The sequence below is a fragment of the Rhea pennata genome, chromosome 3 (genome assembly GCF_028389875.1).
Source record: "Rhea pennata isolate bPtePen1 chromosome 3, bPtePen1.pri, whole genome shotgun sequence".
NCBI lineage: Eukaryota > Metazoa > Chordata > Aves > Rheiformes > Rheidae > Rhea > Rhea pennata.
The window spans coordinates 103970688-103989803 of record NC_084665.1 but is presented as its reverse complement, the minus strand read 5'-3'; the positions used below and the strand labels follow the sequence as shown (position 1 = coordinate 103989803).

At 46.8% G+C, this 19116-nt stretch overlaps 1 protein-coding gene across 1 annotated transcript; it reads right to left on the bottom strand.

The window, feature by feature from the left end:
- Positions 1-6511: 6511 nt before the first annotated feature.
- On the bottom strand, positions 6512-12825 carry LOC134137944 (glutathione S-transferase-like). Its single transcript, XM_062571116.1, has 7 exons — positions 12757-12825; positions 11653-11762; positions 10565-10616; positions 9256-9388; positions 8278-8419; positions 7251-7382; positions 6512-6923 (listed from the first exon to the last, which is right to left on the bottom strand). The coding sequence occupies exons 2-7, from the start codon at positions 11737-11739 to the stop codon at positions 6795-6797; spliced, it is 675 nt and encodes a 224-aa protein (XP_062427100.1). The 5' UTR covers positions 11740-11762; positions 12757-12825; the 3' UTR covers positions 6512-6794.
- Positions 12826-19116: the final 6291 nt, after the last annotated feature.

The window sequence follows — 19116 nt, the reverse complement described above, 5'->3', positions numbered from 1 at the left end:
CCCCAGCTGTGTTTGTGCTTCCTGCCAGAGCTGGCCTGGGGCCCCCTCCTGCACAGCTCAGCACTGCCGTGAGGGCAAGGGCTTTGCTCATCCTCCTCCCCTGCTGCGCTGTCAAGAGGGATCGTCATCAAGGGCCTTTTGTCTCTCTTTCCCTGACCTCCACGCTCAGGTGTGCGACTTTGACGCTGCAGTCAAGCCACTGCTCAGAGTGCTGATGGGCACGGCTGTGGAGAAGCTTTGCTGGAAGTCGTGGCAGAAGAGGAGCTGTCCTACCAGTGGGAACAGCACTGTGTCTCTATGCTCCGGCATAATGCCGAGCTGGCTGAGGCACAGCGCCTGGCCGAGCAGCAGAGGCAAACCAGAGAGCAGAAGGCAGGAGCTACTAAGAGCACAGCGAGCCTGCGTGAATGCTCGTGGTAAGAGGGAAAACCGTTTCCAGCGGTGAAAGCCAAGCTGGGCAGTAAGTTGGCTCTGCCCCAGACGGTGCTCTCCGGCTGCACCCGCCTCCCAGCAGCCCAGTGCCGTCTGGCTGCCCGCTGCAGTTAGTTCTGCGGCAGCAGTGTGAGGCTGGTGTGTTCCTTTGGAGCAGGGGTGCTCCAGGGACTCCAGATCAAGAGCCTCGACCTGGCAGCATTTCCCTCCTGTGCCCAGCGCCGCTGTCAGTCCAGCAGGTAGCTTAGCCATTTGCATGACGAGAGCTGTGAATGGACAGTCACAGCGCTCAAAAATCAGAGAGGCGCCTTCCTAGCCTCGAAGGCGTGCAGTGCCGAATGTGCGCCCCGACCTCTCAGGATCTTGAAGGAGGAAAGGAAGCCTAACAGGATCACCGAGCAAAGCATAAACAGAAAGGGCAAGTCCCTTTCCTGCACCACCCTCAGCTCACCCCAATGCTCCCCCATTGGGTCCGGAGGGATCGACGACTTTCGGCAGATCAGAGACCAGGAGCAGCTCACTGCTTTTCAGGGAAAAGCAGCAACTGTTGCCACCCTGAATTGCTCAGGACGTTTCCCTCTACAGCACTGCTGTGTGTCTCACTTGTGCGTGCCCTCGGATGGCAGCAAATGAAAAGCGGCTCCCACCATCCTCTCCTTCCCTGTTAATAAGAGAGTCCTGGTTTTTATCTGCTTTTTCCTCTCACATTCTTGCAGACACTGAGACAGAATTCCTTCCCTGCTGGATGGTGGAAGTGGAAGAAGCATGGACAGTGCTCGACTGTGGCTTAAGCAAAGGAAAACCAGCTCCCAAGACCCTGCCCCTCATCTTTAAATAAAACGGTTGCTTTGTCTTGTTTTCTCCTGGCCACAGTGCTTTCCTTCCTCTAGTAACTCTTACTCCTCACGTGGTGCAGCCAGTGCTGCTGTGCTCTTTTCCCTCTTTTCCACGGTGTTCCCAGTTGTGCCCGAGGGTGCCCCTGCCCTTGCTGCGGGAACAGCAAAGTCCGTACTGCCCACAGCCACTCGTATCCACAGCAGCCTTTCGTCTGCCTCGTAGGAGCTAGCTGAGCTGCGGAGCGCTACGCTCACCCCAAGCGGAAGCAGCAGCGGCCGTGGTGTGTGTCCTGGTGGGTACACTCGAGGATAACTTCTTCATGTAGCTCTTCTGCAGGGGGAGGGAGGGGAGTGTGAGTGTGTTTGTGTGTGTGGGGGGGGTGTCTCTCCTTGGAAGTAAAGAAGTGTTGCATCCAAGTGCTGAAGAAACACCCCAAGGAGACTGTTAGTGTCGCACATGCTCTCGAGGTAAACGAACTTCCAGAGACGGTAAGGAGCTAACAGTAATACAGAGCAGGTTTGCATCAACGGCTTTTCAGAAGTGGACAATGTTTTGGTGGTTTCCTTGGTTCCAGTGTTTCCCACCACCACCAGAAAAAAAAAAAAAAAAAAAAAAAAAAAAAAAAAAGAAGAAGAAGAAGAAGAAAAGAAAAGAAAGAAATGATCTCGCTGTGTGCAGCCAGTCCCCTGGCTAGCCCTTGTTCCTGGCATGCAGCACAGTCAGAATATGTTTTGGTCCAAAAGAACAACATTTTACCATGTCCTTCAATGGGGTTAGCCACTGAAGCACTGGCATAGCCTTTAGAAAGATTTCCACTGAGCATGCCAGGTATTGCCACCAGCTGTCACTGATAACACCGAAGCGAGATGCTCTGACCTGTGGGAGAGCCTTTTCTCTCACCTGCAGGCTTGCGCAGCCACCCGCTGTCCACAGCTCAAAACTAAAATCCTGAAAACGTAGATGGGAGTGGAAATTCCACTGCCGAGTCCTTACTAACAGGGAGCAGTTGTGGTGGGAAGCAGAGCTTTAGGCTCAGCCTCTGGAGAGCTTCATGGGGCCCTCAGCTGCTTATACGGAGAGGACAAAACACCACCCTCGCCCCCACTACCTTGGGCAGGGGCCCCCGAGCTCTTCCTCAGCGACCGTGTGTGGGATATTTTTCCTAGTAAGTATGCTCTGTAATGATGCTATAAACCCAGGAATATGTGCGCAAAGTGTAGCCTGGCAGAGGGAAGAGAGAAATGAAAAAGAAGAAGAAAGTTCTTTTCCTTAACATTCTCTTGCTGGCTTAGCTCTTGAATTTGGGTATTTGAAAGGCATTAGCTGCTTTTCGAAACATTTTCAAGAAGAGAAAGTCGGTTCCCTAGAAGCAGACCAGTGTTCTTTGTGCTACAGAGCTTGAATTTTATGGCTACGATGTGTTTTTGCCAACAGTTTCTTATATGGGGGCGTTAAATAACAACGGCAATGTCCTGCTTATGCAAAAAGAAAACAGCACTGTGATACTCAGTGAACGAGTAACTTTGACTAATGTCAAAGCCTCCTGAGATTTCCTTGGGAGACAAAGAGATCTTGAATGAGGTGTTACGTGATCGCTGTTGCTTTTAGAGTTACCTGTCCACATATGAACGTATTAAACTTCTAAGAAGCATATCTTCTGCTCTTGGTTTTCCTTCCTGTCGCCTCTCTTTTGTTCCCGTTCTCCCTCCCGCTTAGCCTGTAGTCTTAGTTTGTATCTTCTTGTCAAATTACAAACTGTCCCACTTGCCTGAGATTACTCCCTATTTTCACTTCCACACTTCTAATCTCCGGACTTTTCCTATCACTTGATGTGGTTCTCTCCCAGTGGGAATGGTCAATATGTAGGTATGGAAATTATCATGCCTTTGATACTAGATACTTTAGAATTTCGAGGGCATTTAACATCTGAAGACCGGCTCTTTTAATATATGGTTTAGAGAAATTACAAAGCAATTAGAGTTACAAAACAAGATCAGTGTCCTGCAAACACTTTGATGCAGCTAATAATCCCACTGCACAACTCGGAAGCTGCTCCCCACAGCCTTTCTGGATGCACCCATTTTTTGCTGCTCTGGAGCTGAAAGTGATCCTCTTCCCATCAGTCTCCACCAATGGTGCCTGTTAGACCAACACATTCCATGCTTGGCAGTAAAAATGTAGAATTATTTAGAACGGGGTCCACAGAAGGACAAGGTAAAGGTTACCAAAGCAATGTCTTCTCTTTCAGGAGGTACCTAGTCCCCAAATGGCATACTCAGTAACACCTCCCTCTGTACCCCACGCAGCACGTGAGGAGAACCAAGCCCTCCAGAGCAAGACTGCTAGCTGACTGCATTTCCTATAGTCTCTGCCTTCTGATTCAGGCTCTTTCCTTTGTTTCTTCCCTTTGTCCCCTTCTTACATTTTGGGAAGTTCTTTTCTTCAAGCTCCTGAAGCCTGCAGGAGGAATCAGTCACCAAACCAGAGGTGTCCCTGCCACCTGGTATGTTCTCGGGCATCCCACCGACTTCCAGCTGCAGCTCCAACAGAGCACAACCCTGTGCTGCGTACCACGTGTCGTCTACCAGCCCTCCGCATGGGTGCCTCAGCACCCCAGCAGTGTCCCAGGTAGCACCAAGCATCTACAGTAGTGTAACGGGAGCCCCTTGTTGGCATCACAAGCTGCCCAAACTGTGTTTGCTGTTATTGTCCAGACTGAACCTAATTTGTTATGTTTCGTAATGAGAGAGACCTCTGCGGAAGAGTGGTTTCTTTGCCTGAGGAATGACTGTTTTCCTCCCAAGATTCTTTACAGTTCTGAAGTCTGCTGTTAGCACAAATGTTTCCACGCGTACAAGATCAAATCACACTATTGGGAACAGTATTTTCAATCTCGTTAGACAAACACGACCCAGAATCTAGGGTAAGGTGGAGGGGACTCCAGGTGTCTTTCCATAGACCTCTGCACTGAGGTGTGTCTCGTACTTTTGCACAGACCCAAACTGGCTTTCTTCGGTAGCCTGGCTGGGTTAGCCGTTGGTAGGCCTGAGCAAGGTGAAGCCCAGAACTCTAGTAGATACCCCAAGGTCTAGCAACCATTCCCGCAAGGATTTAATGTCTGCTCCATCAGAGGACTGCAAGATTTTCAATTAAGAACGTTAATCATGGTATGGGCAACTTGGGTAAGACTCATCTCCCCTGACTTTGCAGAAACCTACATTTAATCTAGTTGTCTAGTCTTCTTTAAATAGGTTTGAATCCAGGTAAGAGGAAATCCTCACTGTGTGCCCGAGCTACAGCGGGTGTCCAAACTAAAGCCAACAGTATGCCCTCAAAAAGCAGATGGATACTGCCTCAACTGAGGCATCTAAAAGTTTTGTTTGGCTGAAACCGACCCCCTCAAACTTCCCTCCTGGGCAGGGGAGGCAGGTAGGAAACTCCAGAGGGTAACTCGTCCCATCACTAAAATTTCCTATCCTTGGCTCTGTCAGAGGTTTCCTTCAAGATCTTAGGCAAGCCCTTTTCAACACAGTTCCTAGCCTAAAAAGAAGGGAAAGCAGAACACTGTCTGCCTCCTAGTCTGTAGGACTTTTGAAAATCTCACTTCACTGAACTCGTAAAGTATTTTGGAAAATAGTGCTGTAGTGGTGTCATTTCTATTCTGCGTGCCTGGAGACCTCTGATCTCTTAAGTAGTGCTTGGTTCAGACTGAGCATCCAGGAATTAAAACTAGTGGAAACCTCAAAGATACCCTAATAAATAAATTGGGAGCAATTATTCTTTCCAGCTGCTGCTGCTGATGGCCACCAGCTTGCTTCCACTTGAAACAATAAGGTTTGGGGGTAATGAGTTTAAAATATAAATTAAAAAAGCTGATATTTTGTTTTTCAGACAGGATACTGATTTCTTGTCACAGCACAGGAAAATGTTTTGCGTCATCAGCTTCAGTGGATTTTCCTATGTATATACAGCACAGGTTAATTTGGTTTGTGATTGTGTTGGAAGCGATGAGGAAATATTTCAATATACTCGTGAGGCATACTTGCCTCTTGGTGCTGCAGGCCAGGCTGGCAGCCCATAGCGGCTTCCGCGGCAGCAGAGGCCTGCATGCATCTCTGCTCAGTGGCACACCTGCGCTTTGCGCAGCATGCAGGGGCTCCCAAATCGCTTTGTGGCCTCCGAAGCGCTCAAGGGCATTGGTGACCTGGGGAGAGGAGAGGGAGCCATCCCAGTGCCTGGCACCCACTGGCCTGGGCCGTAGCCCGAGGGTGACGGGCTGAGCTGCTGGCTGGTTGCCAGCGTGCCAGGAGCTTGGCTGAAGGTGCATGGCTTGGCTGAAGCCTGGGGACTGCATGCCAACTGATAAAAAACTGCTCTGCCAGGCAGTACAAAGGGGAACCTCGCAACGAGCAGGGTCATCAGCTGAGGCCAAGGTCTCCCCCTCCAGTTTCTCACTGCACGCTGTGGCTTTCAGTGCTGCCTAAGTGCTTCTGGGAGGCAGAAGGGAAAGAGCTCATGTCTATGAAAAACGTTTCTAATTAATACATGCTCCACTGTAAAACCATTTTCTGCCTTCCCTAATGCTCAAAACAGTTTGATTCCCATGGCATTCCCCCAGGACGATAGGCAGGAACATCCACGTGGTTATTAGAAAGAATTTTTAAACTGATAGTACTAGTCAGCAATTATTTTTAGGGCACTGGCAGTTGCATGTACAGATTTGTTTCATTTGGTGTAATAATATACACATTTATGTACTCAACCTTTTTGCTAGTCCCTCAATAGCAGAACTTGATTCAAGTGGTTATGTTTGTAATATGCAGCTTACAGGTAAGATTTAACTGAGCTTAGCATACAAAAACGTAAGTCACCATAACCTAAGACCTACATTTCAAGGCAAAGTGCTAGCACCTCACACCAGTCCGACTGCTGCTGCCTCAAACAGTTGCAGTTTCTCATCTTGACAGCTGGATAGAAGCATTCATCTTTCAGTCAAATGCGCCAAGTGCTTTCGGTTACTACGGTCAGCTTTTTGCAGAAGGAAGCATTTGTGAAAATACGAATACTAGAAGAATCACTACAAAGCCTGCAGGCTCTGCCCGGCTGTTTCCAGGATGGTCATGTTGACCACCTTTTGGGATAAGCTCTCTTCATGCTCCAGCAACTCTTGGGAATAACAGAAAGACAGAATGAGAGACCCCTTATCTATACAACTTGCTGCAAACAGTCATTAAACAGATGCTTTTAAGTGTCAATAGTGAGACTTTATTTCAGGAAATCTCTTAAAATCAGTAATTTAAGACATCCTGCTTTGTCCAGCGCACCTCATAATTCATTTAACCGTTTCATTTGCTGGTGTGTTCAAGCAGATTTGCACGGAAAGTGTTTGCAGTAGCCCAAATCTAATCCTTAGCTAGAGAAAGAGAGATCAGAAAAACACTTAACTATTTTCATTCATTTCACTTTGCCACTGTCAAGAAACACAGAGAAAAAGCGGTAGAGTTTCTGAGATTTTACGTTGCTGCTCACTGGGCAACATTGAAAATCTTCATCACTTTTGGGATATCTTTTTCTTCTATTGGTGGTTTCCTCTGGCTGCCAGGCTGCAGAAATTTCTTTATTGTGGGGACATTACTTATTCTTGCTTTAAAACTCTGCAAAACAAAAACAAAACAGCATTATACTTAAGATCCATGGTTACTATCAGACGTTTGCATGTTAACCATGCCATAAAAGTAATATTGTGAGTCGCTCATGCAGCAGACTCTTTATGCTCTGCCCTATTATGCTTTTGAGTCCTGGTGGCTATACTGGTATAAGGAGACAATGACCATCAGTATTTGAGGCAGGCTAAAATTACTTAGGATATTTGCTTCTGATTTTGTCTTTCCTTACCCTCCTATTCCCCCGTATTTCTTAGCCAACGTACATCAATAGCTCTGCTTTGATTTACTTCCCATTAAAACTGTCTATTCAATTACCTGCAAGAGAGGAAATTTGGCAAGTATATCAGGCTTGCACTCTTCTGCCATTAAAAGGGCTTCAAGTAACAGCACATCTGCCTTGCTGAGCTGGTTGCCTACAAGAAAGTCTTGCCCATGGTTCTTCAAAACCTGAAAACAGAGAACAACGACCAGATGTAAGTGCAACTTTTTCTCTGGCATTCCTGGGTGTGTGCCGCCAGAGCACACTAAACCTAACACAATGTATTCAAAGCAAGGTCATACACTGCATAGGAGTCACATGTGAAACAAGGCAATGCAGTAGGAACATCTGTAGTATAAACAAGCAATCCGACCACATCAGTCCTTCGTATCATGCAGATTTTTCTGATAGCTCAGTTCGAGCCCTTGTCCGTTCACTTCTGTAATCCTCATAATCAGAAGTCCTGTGTTCGGAAGAACTTTTGAACACAACCATCACAGCAAATTCATGCACAAAATTTATGAGAGGTTAAAATTCAACCCAGGGCATAACAGAGTATCTTGGACTCTTCCAAAGGATGGGCACTTCCCTTACTTTTCACGTGCTTCCGCTTCAATTTTGGCAAATGTTTTGTTGGGAACTCTCCATACGTAACCCATACCTCATGTTCTTGACATCTAACTCAGCCACCCTCTCGCTTGTTACAGAAGGAACTATAATGCTTTCACATAGTAAACAGATGATTTTACAGAGGGTCCTCTCCTGAAAATACTTCAGGAGGAAACTTGAAACAGAAAATGATGGTGAAGTGGCTTCTGTCTGAAACAACATACAGTTTGAAACATGGATATTTGGGGAGCTCAGTCTGTGCTGTGTCTCTGCAGCTCTGCATTTCTCCCAGATTTGTAGCATCCTCTGTGCCTTCTGTATTCCCTCCAACCCTGCCTTCCCCAAGACATTGTATGTACATTTAAGTGGTAATTTTTTCCTCTCCATTTGCCTGAATTAAGTTTGCATGTATAGATCCGGGATGCAGTTTCAGGAAACCAACTTTATCTAAGTTGCTACATCCTTGCCACCTACCTTCTCATAGACTGGGAAGTATCTGTTTGTGGCTTTATCCACAATATTAGCAAGATCTTGCTCCCTTTTATCAGCTGGTTGGAAAGGATGGTACATGAGTAACTCATCCAGATCCATTAATGCTTCCACATACATATCAATTCTGGAAGAAAAAGTTTGATTTGGTCAACTCACAGTAGGTCTGAATAACACAATAAGTACTGACACAGCCCCGACTGAAATGTTAGGAACATCTCTTCTGTCCCAAATGAATAGTGTGGAGCAGTCCCCCACCAAGTGCAACAGCTTCTGGCTTGGGATAAGACAAAAGACAAGTAGCATATGCTTAGCCAAAACTAAAGTACTACATCCTTTCCATTTTTCACTAGGGGTGATACTCCTCTATATTACGATTTGTCAAACATATTTACAAAACTGGCACCCAAACCTACGTTAAAAATCAAATCAGATGTGTGAAATCAAAAAGGGGATTCTACATGATTCCCGCTGGATACCATGAAAGGTGTTTACTTGTGCTAATTAGCCTGAAGCATTTCAGGATATTTACATATTTAACGCAAGTGCCTCGAGAGCGCTATCCTTTAATATCTATTTCCTAGAAACAGGGGAGCTTCTGTTTCCATCAAAGACATTTCCTTGCATTTGAGCTGGTGAAAATGCACGCTGCTGATGACTCCAGGGGACAGTGAGCGACAAGCGGCATCAGGAAGAAAGACTGTCCTCTGTACTCCTGACTGCTTTCTTCTGATAATGAGGCTGACCTTTGATCTTCATAAACTCGCTTGTACCCTCCTGCCTAGTTAATCTAGCTGGTTAATCCTGTTGCAGACATTATCTGCAGGCAAGGTCAGGACGCGCTACACAAAAATCTGCTGAATCACCCTGAATCTAATAGTAAGCTGAGATATTCTTCTTGTATTACACAACACGGTTGTATGTATTGTAATCTATCAAGCAAAGGTAGCATTGGCACTGTACAGGACTCTCTCCTTCAGGTCCTTCCCGTAGAGGTTGTGCTTTGCTGCTATGTAGCTGAGGATGGCTCTTGTCTGCACCATCTTCATCCCATCCATCTCCACCATGGGCACTTGCTGAAAGAGCAGGGCTCCACCTGCAGTAAAAGGGACATGATAAGGAGACACTCGCCTTCTGAATGAGTACCATCAGTGGGTATTTGGCAAAACGTCTTATGCTCCAGATTATTTTTGATTTGAGACAGTCTTCCTGGTATGGAAAAAGCTTACCATAAAATGAAGAACCATTTCTTGGTGATATGTTAATCTAATGTTATAACAGTCAGCTGCTTGAAGTTTCTTCAAACCTGATGAAGCATCCAAATGCACAACTTTTAGAAGCCACACGCTGAAAAGGACAAGTCCTGCCCTGCATGGTCCTAACGCAGGTGAATCTCCCTTGAGGTTGACACAGTTGGGAGGGACGGAAGGACCTAATGCATCTGACCCATCGCAAACCAGTTTCTGTCGAACTATGATACATATTATGGAAACATGGACTACTTAAAAGCTTGTCAACGTGAATGCCAATGTAAATGTTTATAGTTAGCTTTGTGACTACTATACTGGCTATAACTGATCAGAGGTGTGAGTCAGAATAATTGCTGGATGGGATCACATTTATTGTCTTAAATAACTGATCAGTTATGTCCATCTTTGGATCCACTGTAAGGCAAGTGTGCACAGAAACTGTTTGCTATGAAGGGCATATTTCTATTATTATGCTCATGTCTTAAAATATTACTGCGCTTTTTGAAAGCTAGCAGGTGGCGGGAGGATCGACTCATTCTTCCGAAAGGAGAGCAGGACTGCAAATGCCAGCCTAAGCTCAGACTTCCTTGGTTAGCCAAGGTGAACTGCAAGAGCACAGACGTGTCATTTGCCTTGGAGGGAAAGTAAATCTCAAACCCACAGAGATGGAAGCTAAAGAGTACCAAGATCAGCTGTTGCCTTGGGAAACCAAGAACACATCAGAGGTACGGGTTAAACTCTGAACTCTGAAAGTGGTTTCATACGGATTATAAAACAACAGCTTGGTGGGCAACCTAAAATACTAATGAACTTCAAGGTGATCTGATTACAAAAAACTGTACTGTCATAAGACTGAAGTGACGGGGCGGATGGTGTCATCTGTCACCGTGTGTTGTTACTGCAGCGTGCCTCTCTGATACCTCAGGTTCAGTCCAATCTGGATTTTCTTTTTAAGAGACAGAAGACTTCTTAGAGGTTCTAAGACAGATAGTTCTGTTTACTAAAAAGTGAAGGAGACTTACTCTTCTCTAACTTCAACAGGTCATCCCTTGTTTCCAGGAAGCTTTCTTCAAACTGCAGGAAACACAGAAGAAAAGTCATGCTGTCACTGCATGTTTTAGCTTCTGCATTGCATGAGACCGTTGGGGACCAGAAAGTCATGCTTTGGGGAATTTTCTTGTAAAAAGATAAATCGGATGTTAAAGTGGTATCTTTTAAAAATGATTTTGCCTCTGTTATGCTCTCCTCTCCCCTCTCCCATATGAATCATATTTGGGTGCAGGTAAGATTTTGGCTAAACCAGAGGTCCTAGAAGGCACAGAGCATCGTCCTCCGGGCAAGGTATGGCCATGCTGCTCCTGTTCTCACTGCTGGCAAGGGATGGAGCAAGCAATGGTGCAGGGAGAAGGGAGGATAAGCAAGTTCATACAGTGGCAACAGGACTGTGCTAGAGCTTCTTTGCCACAAGCTGGGAGGAGGAAAGAGGAAGAGAAAGGATCATGCGTCCTCTGCAGCTTTCTGGCTTTCTGGCCTGTCACCGTGACAAAAGCTCACAGCTCTTAAACATACAGATTCCCCCACACTGTCTCCCTCTCCAGCGTTAACACCAGAAATTGTTAGAGTGGAGAAGAATTACTGGTTGTTTTATATAAGGCAATATCTTCAAGGGGAAGTTACACTCTAATAGGCATAATCTAAATGATCTCATGGACATTGGGGTTCAGCCGGAGGCCTTCAGAGGTGACAGTACTGAACCCCTATGATCAGAAGAAGATAAAGCCAGGGACTACTACCGTCGCTATAAAAATTTTACTTGGCTAGCTCAGGGAGATGCATTCACAATGCTAACAATAGTCCTGATGGCTGAAAGTGAGATAGGAACCTGCTTTGCTATTCGGGCTCAGCTAGTGGTGACATTCCTTGGTTTTTAATGGTGAGTGGGGTAGTAATAGGCAATACCATGATCCCAGAAGAACCATAACTAGCGATGCTAACTTGGTCATCATTGTGCAGTGCGCTAAACTGACCAGCAGGTCAGTCACAGTTTTGATAGGGGACTGTAAAATTATGTATTTCTCACATGCTCTTAGTATAAGAGACATAGACAGACCTCAACTCCGGCTGCTGCTAGTAGCCACCGAATTGATTCCATTCGGCCTCGTCCACAGAAGTAGTAGAGCTTGGGTTTCCCAGGCATGTTTCCAAGCACCTGATTTCCTCCTATCGAGAATAAAGTTTTGCAGCATAAGGATTCAGAATACTGGTTTTGACTCCCTAGCACCCCTACTTTCCCAAAGTGTTCTGCTCTCATCAATGAGCAGGGTCTGCAATGTACACTGCTCCGTTTATTTCAGCATTATCTCAGGACACAGTTTATTATTTAAGCAGATACACAATACAAACTCTCATATTCTTTGTTTTCTCCAGTGGGCATTATATTCCATTATAAGGTGATGGGAAGGGGTTTTTTTTCCCCCCACTCTAAGCATTTAGTCTCATCTACAACAGTCCCCATGCCTCCCATTTCCTCGGGCAAGCACTGGAAGACCTAGAATTTTATACTATCATCTCCAGTACTATTAGATTGGCTAATAGCTTTTACTGCAAGCAGAGTCAAACAGAAAAATTTACTCCATTTAATTCCAAATCTTTTTGCTTTTTCCTTGGACTTGTGCGACATCAAACATTTCTAAGAGATCAATCAGCTGCCTACACTAGTTCATATTTTATCAGCAGAAGCAACAGTTAAAGAGTAAACACAGAGAGAATTTGAAGCAGTAGCTTTTTCTGGGCACACCACCAGCCACCTCATTGCGAAACAGCTCCAGGGCATCGGCAGCAAATATGCAGACAGTACCCAGTTTCATCCTGGTCTCACAATCATAAACACCATGTCAACAATAAAGCTGAAGTATTAACAGCAGCAAAAACCAAATGCCTACAAAATATATAGACATATTCTCCTTGTAAATAACATGCAGTCTTCTCTGAAATAGGAAGAAAGGGGTAACAGGAAGCATTCTTCACATTTCTGAGATCTAAATACCTATTTTTTTAATTGGTCCCCCTAGCAAGCAGCTACTTACAAAGTGAACATTTGATGCACACAGCCATGTTAGTAATGAAACAAGTATTTAAGCCATTAACGACAGTCACTGACTTGACTTTTGCATACACTAATTCCCTGTGCATAGCTAAGATCCCCAAAGCTTACCTTGTACGAAGTGTAACTCACTCTAAGCTCTCAGCAGCTTTGCCCTGAATTTGTAAGGCTCTGTAGCCCCTCCTACAAAGAGGGAGGGGGTCAGTTCTCTGCAGATGAGAACCTCCTCCTTCTTAAGCAGTTAGTCCTGCATGGTCACTCCTCATCTACACAGAAGAAATTCCTCAGTAGGCATGCTGTGGACAAATGTAAGACTCACAAGAGTTCCTGACCAGTTTCTACCAGCTCTGTCAGAGCTGGCAGAAAACTGTGCGCCTCTTATTTTCACTGCTTAGCAGCCTGCTAGTTAAAAATAATCAAAAAAATTCCCAAGATTTAAAAACTCTTATGATAGTAACTTTTTTTTACTTAAATGTTTTAGGATTGTGTACTTCTGACAAATTCCATCTTTACTAATCAACTAATTCAGCTTCCATCAAAGATATCTTTTTGAGTTTGACCTGCTGAAGATGCATGCTGCTGATGACTCCAAGTAGCAGTGAATGAAGAGCGGCATCATGAAGAAAGATTGTCCTCTACACACTTGACTGCTTTCTTCTGGTAACTATATTGACTTCAAAGAGTCCACACAGCATAAACTACCTCTTACCTTCCTGCTTATCTAATCTAGCTTGTTAGTGATGGCTGCAGTGACCTGCAGGCTAGGTCAACATGTGCTACATGAAAATCTGCTGATTCCTGCTGAATCTAATAGTGAGTTGGGGTATTCTTCTTGTATTACACAGCAAGGTTGTACGAACTGTAGTCTATCAAACAAAAATGGTGCTACTGCAGTACAGGGCTCTCTCCTCAAGGTCTTTCCCGTAGAAAGGAGGATGCTTTGCAGGTGCTCGGCTGCTCTGTAGCTGAAAGTGGTCCTCTTGCCATGAGGGAGAGCAGCCTAGCAACAACATCTGCCAGCTCCCTCGGTACTCGTGGGTGCATCTCGTCAGGGCCCATGGATTTGTGGACAGATGAGTTTGCCTAGAAGGTCTCTAACCTGATCCTTCTCGACCAAAGGAAAGCCTTCCTTTCTCCAGAATTTCTCTCTCGTCTCTGGCCTCTGGGATTCTTGTGGGCTGGCCTTAGCAGTAAAGCCTGAAGCAAAGAAGGCATTCAGTAACTCTGCCTTCTCGGTATCCTTCGTCACCAGGGCTCCCACCCCATTCAGCAGCAGGCCCACATTCTCCCTGGTCTTCCTCTTGCTACCGATGCAGCTGAAGAAGCCTTTCTTCTTGTCCCTGACATCCCTGGCCAGATTTAATTCCATATGGGCCTTAGCCTTCCTTGTCACAACTCTGCATACCCTGACAACATTCTTGTAATTCTCCCAAGTGGCCTGCCCCCTCTTTCCATGTTCTGCGTACTTTCTTCTTCTGTCTGAATTTCTGCTTATAGAACACACTTAAAAAAAAAACCACACACACAGAGAGATTCTAATTCCTGCTGCAAAATTAAGGCGGGTGCTTCTACATGTGCCCTGGTTGTGCTGCTTCCAGCTAAGAACCACTGTGTTGAGAAAAGTTCTCCCCAGTAGAAAGAGCACCCATGCAGAGAGGGGTTGGGAAGAGGGAGGTGAGCAGAGAGAGGGTGCAGGGGAGCCCTCTGCCTCTCCCTGGCAGCCTCCAGAGAGGCTCTGAGGGGGTCTGTGGTGCTGCAGGGTCCATGCACCAGGCCCAGTCTCCTGCTGGCCCACTCGTCATTCAGCCCCAGCTGTGTTTGTGCTTCCTGCCAGAGCTGGCCTGGGGCCCCCTCCTGCACAGCTCAGCACTGCCGTGAGGGCAAGGGCTTTGCTCATCCTCCTCCCCTGCTGCGCTGTCAAGAGGGATCGTCATCAAGGGCCTTTTGTCTCTCTTTCCCTGACCTCCACGCTCAGGTGTGCGACTTTGACGCTGCAGTCAAGCCACTGCTCAGAGTGCTGATGGGCACGGCTGTGGAGCAAGCTTTGCTGGAAGTCGTGGCAGAAGAGGAGCTGTCCTACCAGTGGGAACAGCACTGTGTCTCTATGCTCCGGCATAATGCCGAGCTGGCTGAGGCACAGCGCCTGGCCGAGCAGCAGAGGCAAACCAGAGAGCAGAAGGCAGGAGCTACTAAGAGCACAGCGAGCCTGCGTGAATGCTCGTGGCAAGAGGGAAAACCGTTTCCAGCGGTGAAAGCCAAGCTGGGCAGTAAGTTGGCTCTGCCCCAGACGGTGCTCTCCGGCTGCACCCGCCTCCCAGCAGCCCAGTGCCGTCTGGCTGCCCGCTGCAGTTAGTTCTGCGGCAGCAGTGTGAGGCTGGTGTGTTCCTTTGGAGCAGGGGTGCTCCAGGGACTCCAGATCAAGAGCCTCGACCTGGCAGCATTTCCCTCCTGTGCCCAGCGCCGCTGTCAGTCCAGCAGGTAGCTTAGCCATTTGCATGACGAGAGCTGTGAATGGACAGTCACAGCGCTCAAAAATCAGAGAGGCGCCTTCCTAGCCTCGAAGGCGTGCAGTGCCGAATGTGCGCCCCGACCTCTCAGGATCTTGAAGGAGGAAAGGAAGCCTAACAGGATCACCGAGCAAAGCATAAACAGAAAGGGCAAGTCCCTTTCCTGCACCACCCTCAGCTCACCCCAATGCTCCCCCATTGGGTCCGGAGGGATCGACGACTTTCGGCAGATCAGAGACCAGGAGCAGCTCACTGCTTTTCAGGGAAAAGCAGCAACTGTTGCCACCCTGAATTGCTCAGGATGTTTCCCTCTACAGCACTGCTGTGTGTCTCACTTGTGCGTGCCCTCGGATGGCAGCAAATGAAAAGCGGCTCCCACCATCCTCTCCTTCCCTGTTAATAAGAGAGTCCTGGTTTTTATCTGCTTTTTCCTCTCACATTCTTGCAGACACTGAGACAGAATTCCTTCCCTGCTGGATGGTGGAAGTGGAAGAAGCATGGACAGTGCTCGACTGTGGCTTAAGCAAAGGAAAACCAGCTCCCAAGACCCTGCCCCTCATCTTTAAATAAAACGGTTGCTTTGTCTTGTTTTCTCCTGGCCACAGTGCTTTCCTTCCTCTAGTAACTCTTACTCCTCACGTGGTGCAGCCAGTGCTGCTGTGCTCTTTTCCCTCTTTTCCACGGTGTTCCCAGTTGTGCCCGAGGGTGCCCCTGCCCTTGCTGCGGGAACAGCAAAGTCCGTACTGCCCACAGCCACTCGTATCCACAGCAGCCTTTCGTCTGCCTCGTAGGAGCTAGCTGAGCTGCGGAGCGCTACGCTCACCCCAAGCGGAAGCAGCAGCGGCCGTGGTGTGTGTCCTGGTGGGTACACTCGAGGATAACTTCTTCATGTAGCTCTTCTGCAGGGGGAGGGAGGGGAGTGTGAGTGTGTTTGTGTGTGTGGGGGGGGTGTCTCTCCTTGGAAGTAAAGAAGTGTTGCATCCAAGTGCTGAAGAAACACCCCAAGGAGACTGTTAGTGTCGCACATGCTCTCGAGGTAAACGAACTTCCAGAGACGGTAAGGAGCTAACAGTAATACAGAGCAGGTTTGCATCAACGGCTTTTCAGAAGTGGACAATGTTTTGGTGGTTTCCTTGGTTCCAGTGTTTCCCACCACCACCAGAAAAAAAAAAAAAAAAAAAAAAAAAAAGAAGAAGAAGAAGAAAAGAAAAGAAAGAAATGATCTCGCTGTGTGCAGCCAGTCCCCTGGCTAGCCCTTGTTCCTGGCATGCAGCACAGTCAGAATATGTTTTGGTCCAAAAGAACAACATTTTACCATGTCCTTCAATGGGGTTAGCCACTGAAGCACTGGCATAGCCTTTAGAAAGATTTCCACTGAGCATGCCAGGTATTGCCACCAGCTGTCACTGATAACACCGAAGCGAGATGCTCTGACCTGTGGGAGAGCCTTTTCTCTCACCTGCAGGCTTGCGCAGCCACCCGCTGTCCACAGCTCAAAACTAAAATCCTGAAAACGTAGATGGGAGTGGAAATTCCACTGCCGAGTCCTTACTAACAGGGAGCAGTTGTGGTGGGAAGCAGAGCTTTAGGCTCAGCCTCTGGAGAGCTTCATGGGGCCCTCAGCTGCTTATACGGAGAGGACAAAACACCACCCTCGCCCCCACTACCTTGGGCAGGGGCCCCCGAGCTCTTCCTCAGCGACCGTGTGTGGGATATTTTTCCTAGTAAGTATGCTCTGTAATGATGCTATAAACCCAGGAATATGTGCGCAAAGTGTAGCCTGGCAGAGGGAAGAGAGAAATGAAAAAGAAGAAGAAAGTTCTTTTCCTTAACATTCTCTTGCTGGCTTAGCTCTTGAATTTGGGTATTTGAAAGGCATTAGCTGCTTTTCGAAACATTTTCAAGAAGAGAAAGTCGGTTCCCTAGAAGCAGACCAGTGTTCTTTGTGCTACAGAGCTTGAATTTTATGGCTACGATGTGTTTTTGCCAACAGTTTCTTATATGGGGGCGTTAAATAACAACGGCAATGTCCTGCTTATGCAAAAAGAAAACAGCACTGTGATACTCAGTGAACGAGTAACTTTGACTAATGTCAAAGCCTCCTGAGATTTCCTTGGGAGACAAAGAGATCTTGAATGAGGTGTTACGTGATCGCTGTTGCTTTTAGAGTTACCTGTCCACATATGAACGTATTAAACTTCTAAGAAGCATATCTTCTGCTCTTGGTTTTCCTTCCTGTCGCCTCTCTTTTGTTCCCGTTCTCCCTCCCGCTTAGCCTGTAGTCTTAGTTTGTATCTTCTTGTCAAATTACAAACTGTCCCACTTGCCTGAGATTACTCCCTATTTTCACTTCCACACTTCTAATCTCCGGACTTTTCCTATCACTTGATGTGGTTCTCTCCCAGTGGGAATGGTCAATATGTAGGTATGGAAATTATCATGCCTTTGATACTAGATACTTTAGAATTTCGAGGGCATTTAACATCTGAAGACCGGCTCTTTTAATATATGGTTTAGAGAAATTACAAAGCAATTAGAGTTACAAAACAAGATCAGTGTCCTGCAAACACTTTGATGCAGCTAATAATCCCACTGCACAACTCGGAAGCTGCTCCCCACAGCCTTTCTGGATGCACCCATTTTTTGCTGCTCTGGAGCTGAAAGTGATCCTCTTCCCATCAGTCTCCACCAATGGTGCCTGTTAGACCAACACATTCCATGCTTGGCAGTAAAAATGTAGAATTATTTAGAACGGGGTCCACAGAAGGACAAGGTAAAGGTTACCAAAGCAATGTCTTCTCTTTCAGGAGGTACCTAGTCCCCAAATGGCATACTCAGTAACACCTCCCTCTGTACCCCACGCAGCACGTGAGGAGAACCAAGCCCTCCAGAGCAAGACTGCTAGCTGACTGCATTTCCTATAGTCTCTGCCTTCTGATTCAGGCTCTTTCCTTTGTTTCTTCCCTTTGTCCCCTTCTTACATTTTGGGAAGTTCTTTTCTTCAGGCTCCTAAAGCCTGCAGGAGGAATCAGTCACCAAACCAGAGGTGTCCCTGCCACCTGGTATGTTCTCGGGCATCCCACCGACTTCCAGCTGCAGCTCCAACAGAGCACAACCCTGTGCTGCGTACCACGTGTCGTCTACCAGCCCTCCGCATGGGTGCCTCAGCACCCCAGCAGTGTCCCAGGTAGCACCAAGCATCTACAGTAGTGTAACGGGAGCCCCTTGTTGGCATCACAAGCTGCCCAAACTGTGTTTGCTGTTATTGTCCAGACTGAACCTAATTTGTTATGTTTCGTAATGAGAGAGACCTCTGCGGAAGAGTGGTTTCTTTGCCTGAGGAATGACTGTTTTCCTCCCAAGATTCTTTACAGTTCTGAAGTCTGCTGTTAGCACAAATGTTTCCACGCGTACAAGATCAAATCACACTATTGGGAACAGTATTTTCAATCTCGTTAGACAAACACGTCCCAGAATCTAGGGTAAGGTGGAGGGGACTCCAGGTGTCTTTCCATAGACCTCTGCACTGAGGTGTGTCTCGTACTTTTGCACAGACCCAAACTGGCTTTCTTCGGTAGCCTGGCTGGGTTAGCCGTTGGTAGGCCTGAGCAAGGTGAAGCCCAGAACTCTAGTAGATACCCCAAGGTCTAGCAACCATTCCCGCAAGGATTTAATGTCTGCTCCATCAGAGGACTGCAAGATTTTCAATTAAGAACGTTAATCATGGTATGGGCAACTTGGGTAAGACTCATCTCCCCTGACTTTGCAGAAACCTACATTTAATCTAGTTGTCTAGTCTTCTTTAAATAGGTTTGAATCCAGGTAAGAGGAAATCCTCACTGTGTGCCCGAGCTACAGCGGGTGTCCAAACTAAAGCCAACAGTATGCCCTCAAAAAGCAGATGGATACTGCCTCAACTGAGGCATCTAAAAGTTTTGTTTGGCTGAAACCGACCCCCTCAAAC

Coding starts and splice junctions, on each gene's coding strand:
- LOC134137944 (XM_062571116.1), bottom strand. CDS start 11,739: ATGCCTGGGAAACCCAAGCTCTACTACTTCTGTGGACGAGGCCGAATG. Junction 10,617..11,652: donor TAGCAGCAGCCGGAGTTGAG/GTCTGTCTATGT, acceptor TGTTTCCTGCAG/TTTGAAGAAAGCTTCCTGGA. Junction 8,420..9,255: donor GACCTGAAGGAGAGAGTCCT/GTACAGTGCCAA, acceptor TTTTTCTTCCAG/AATTGATATGTATGTGGAAG.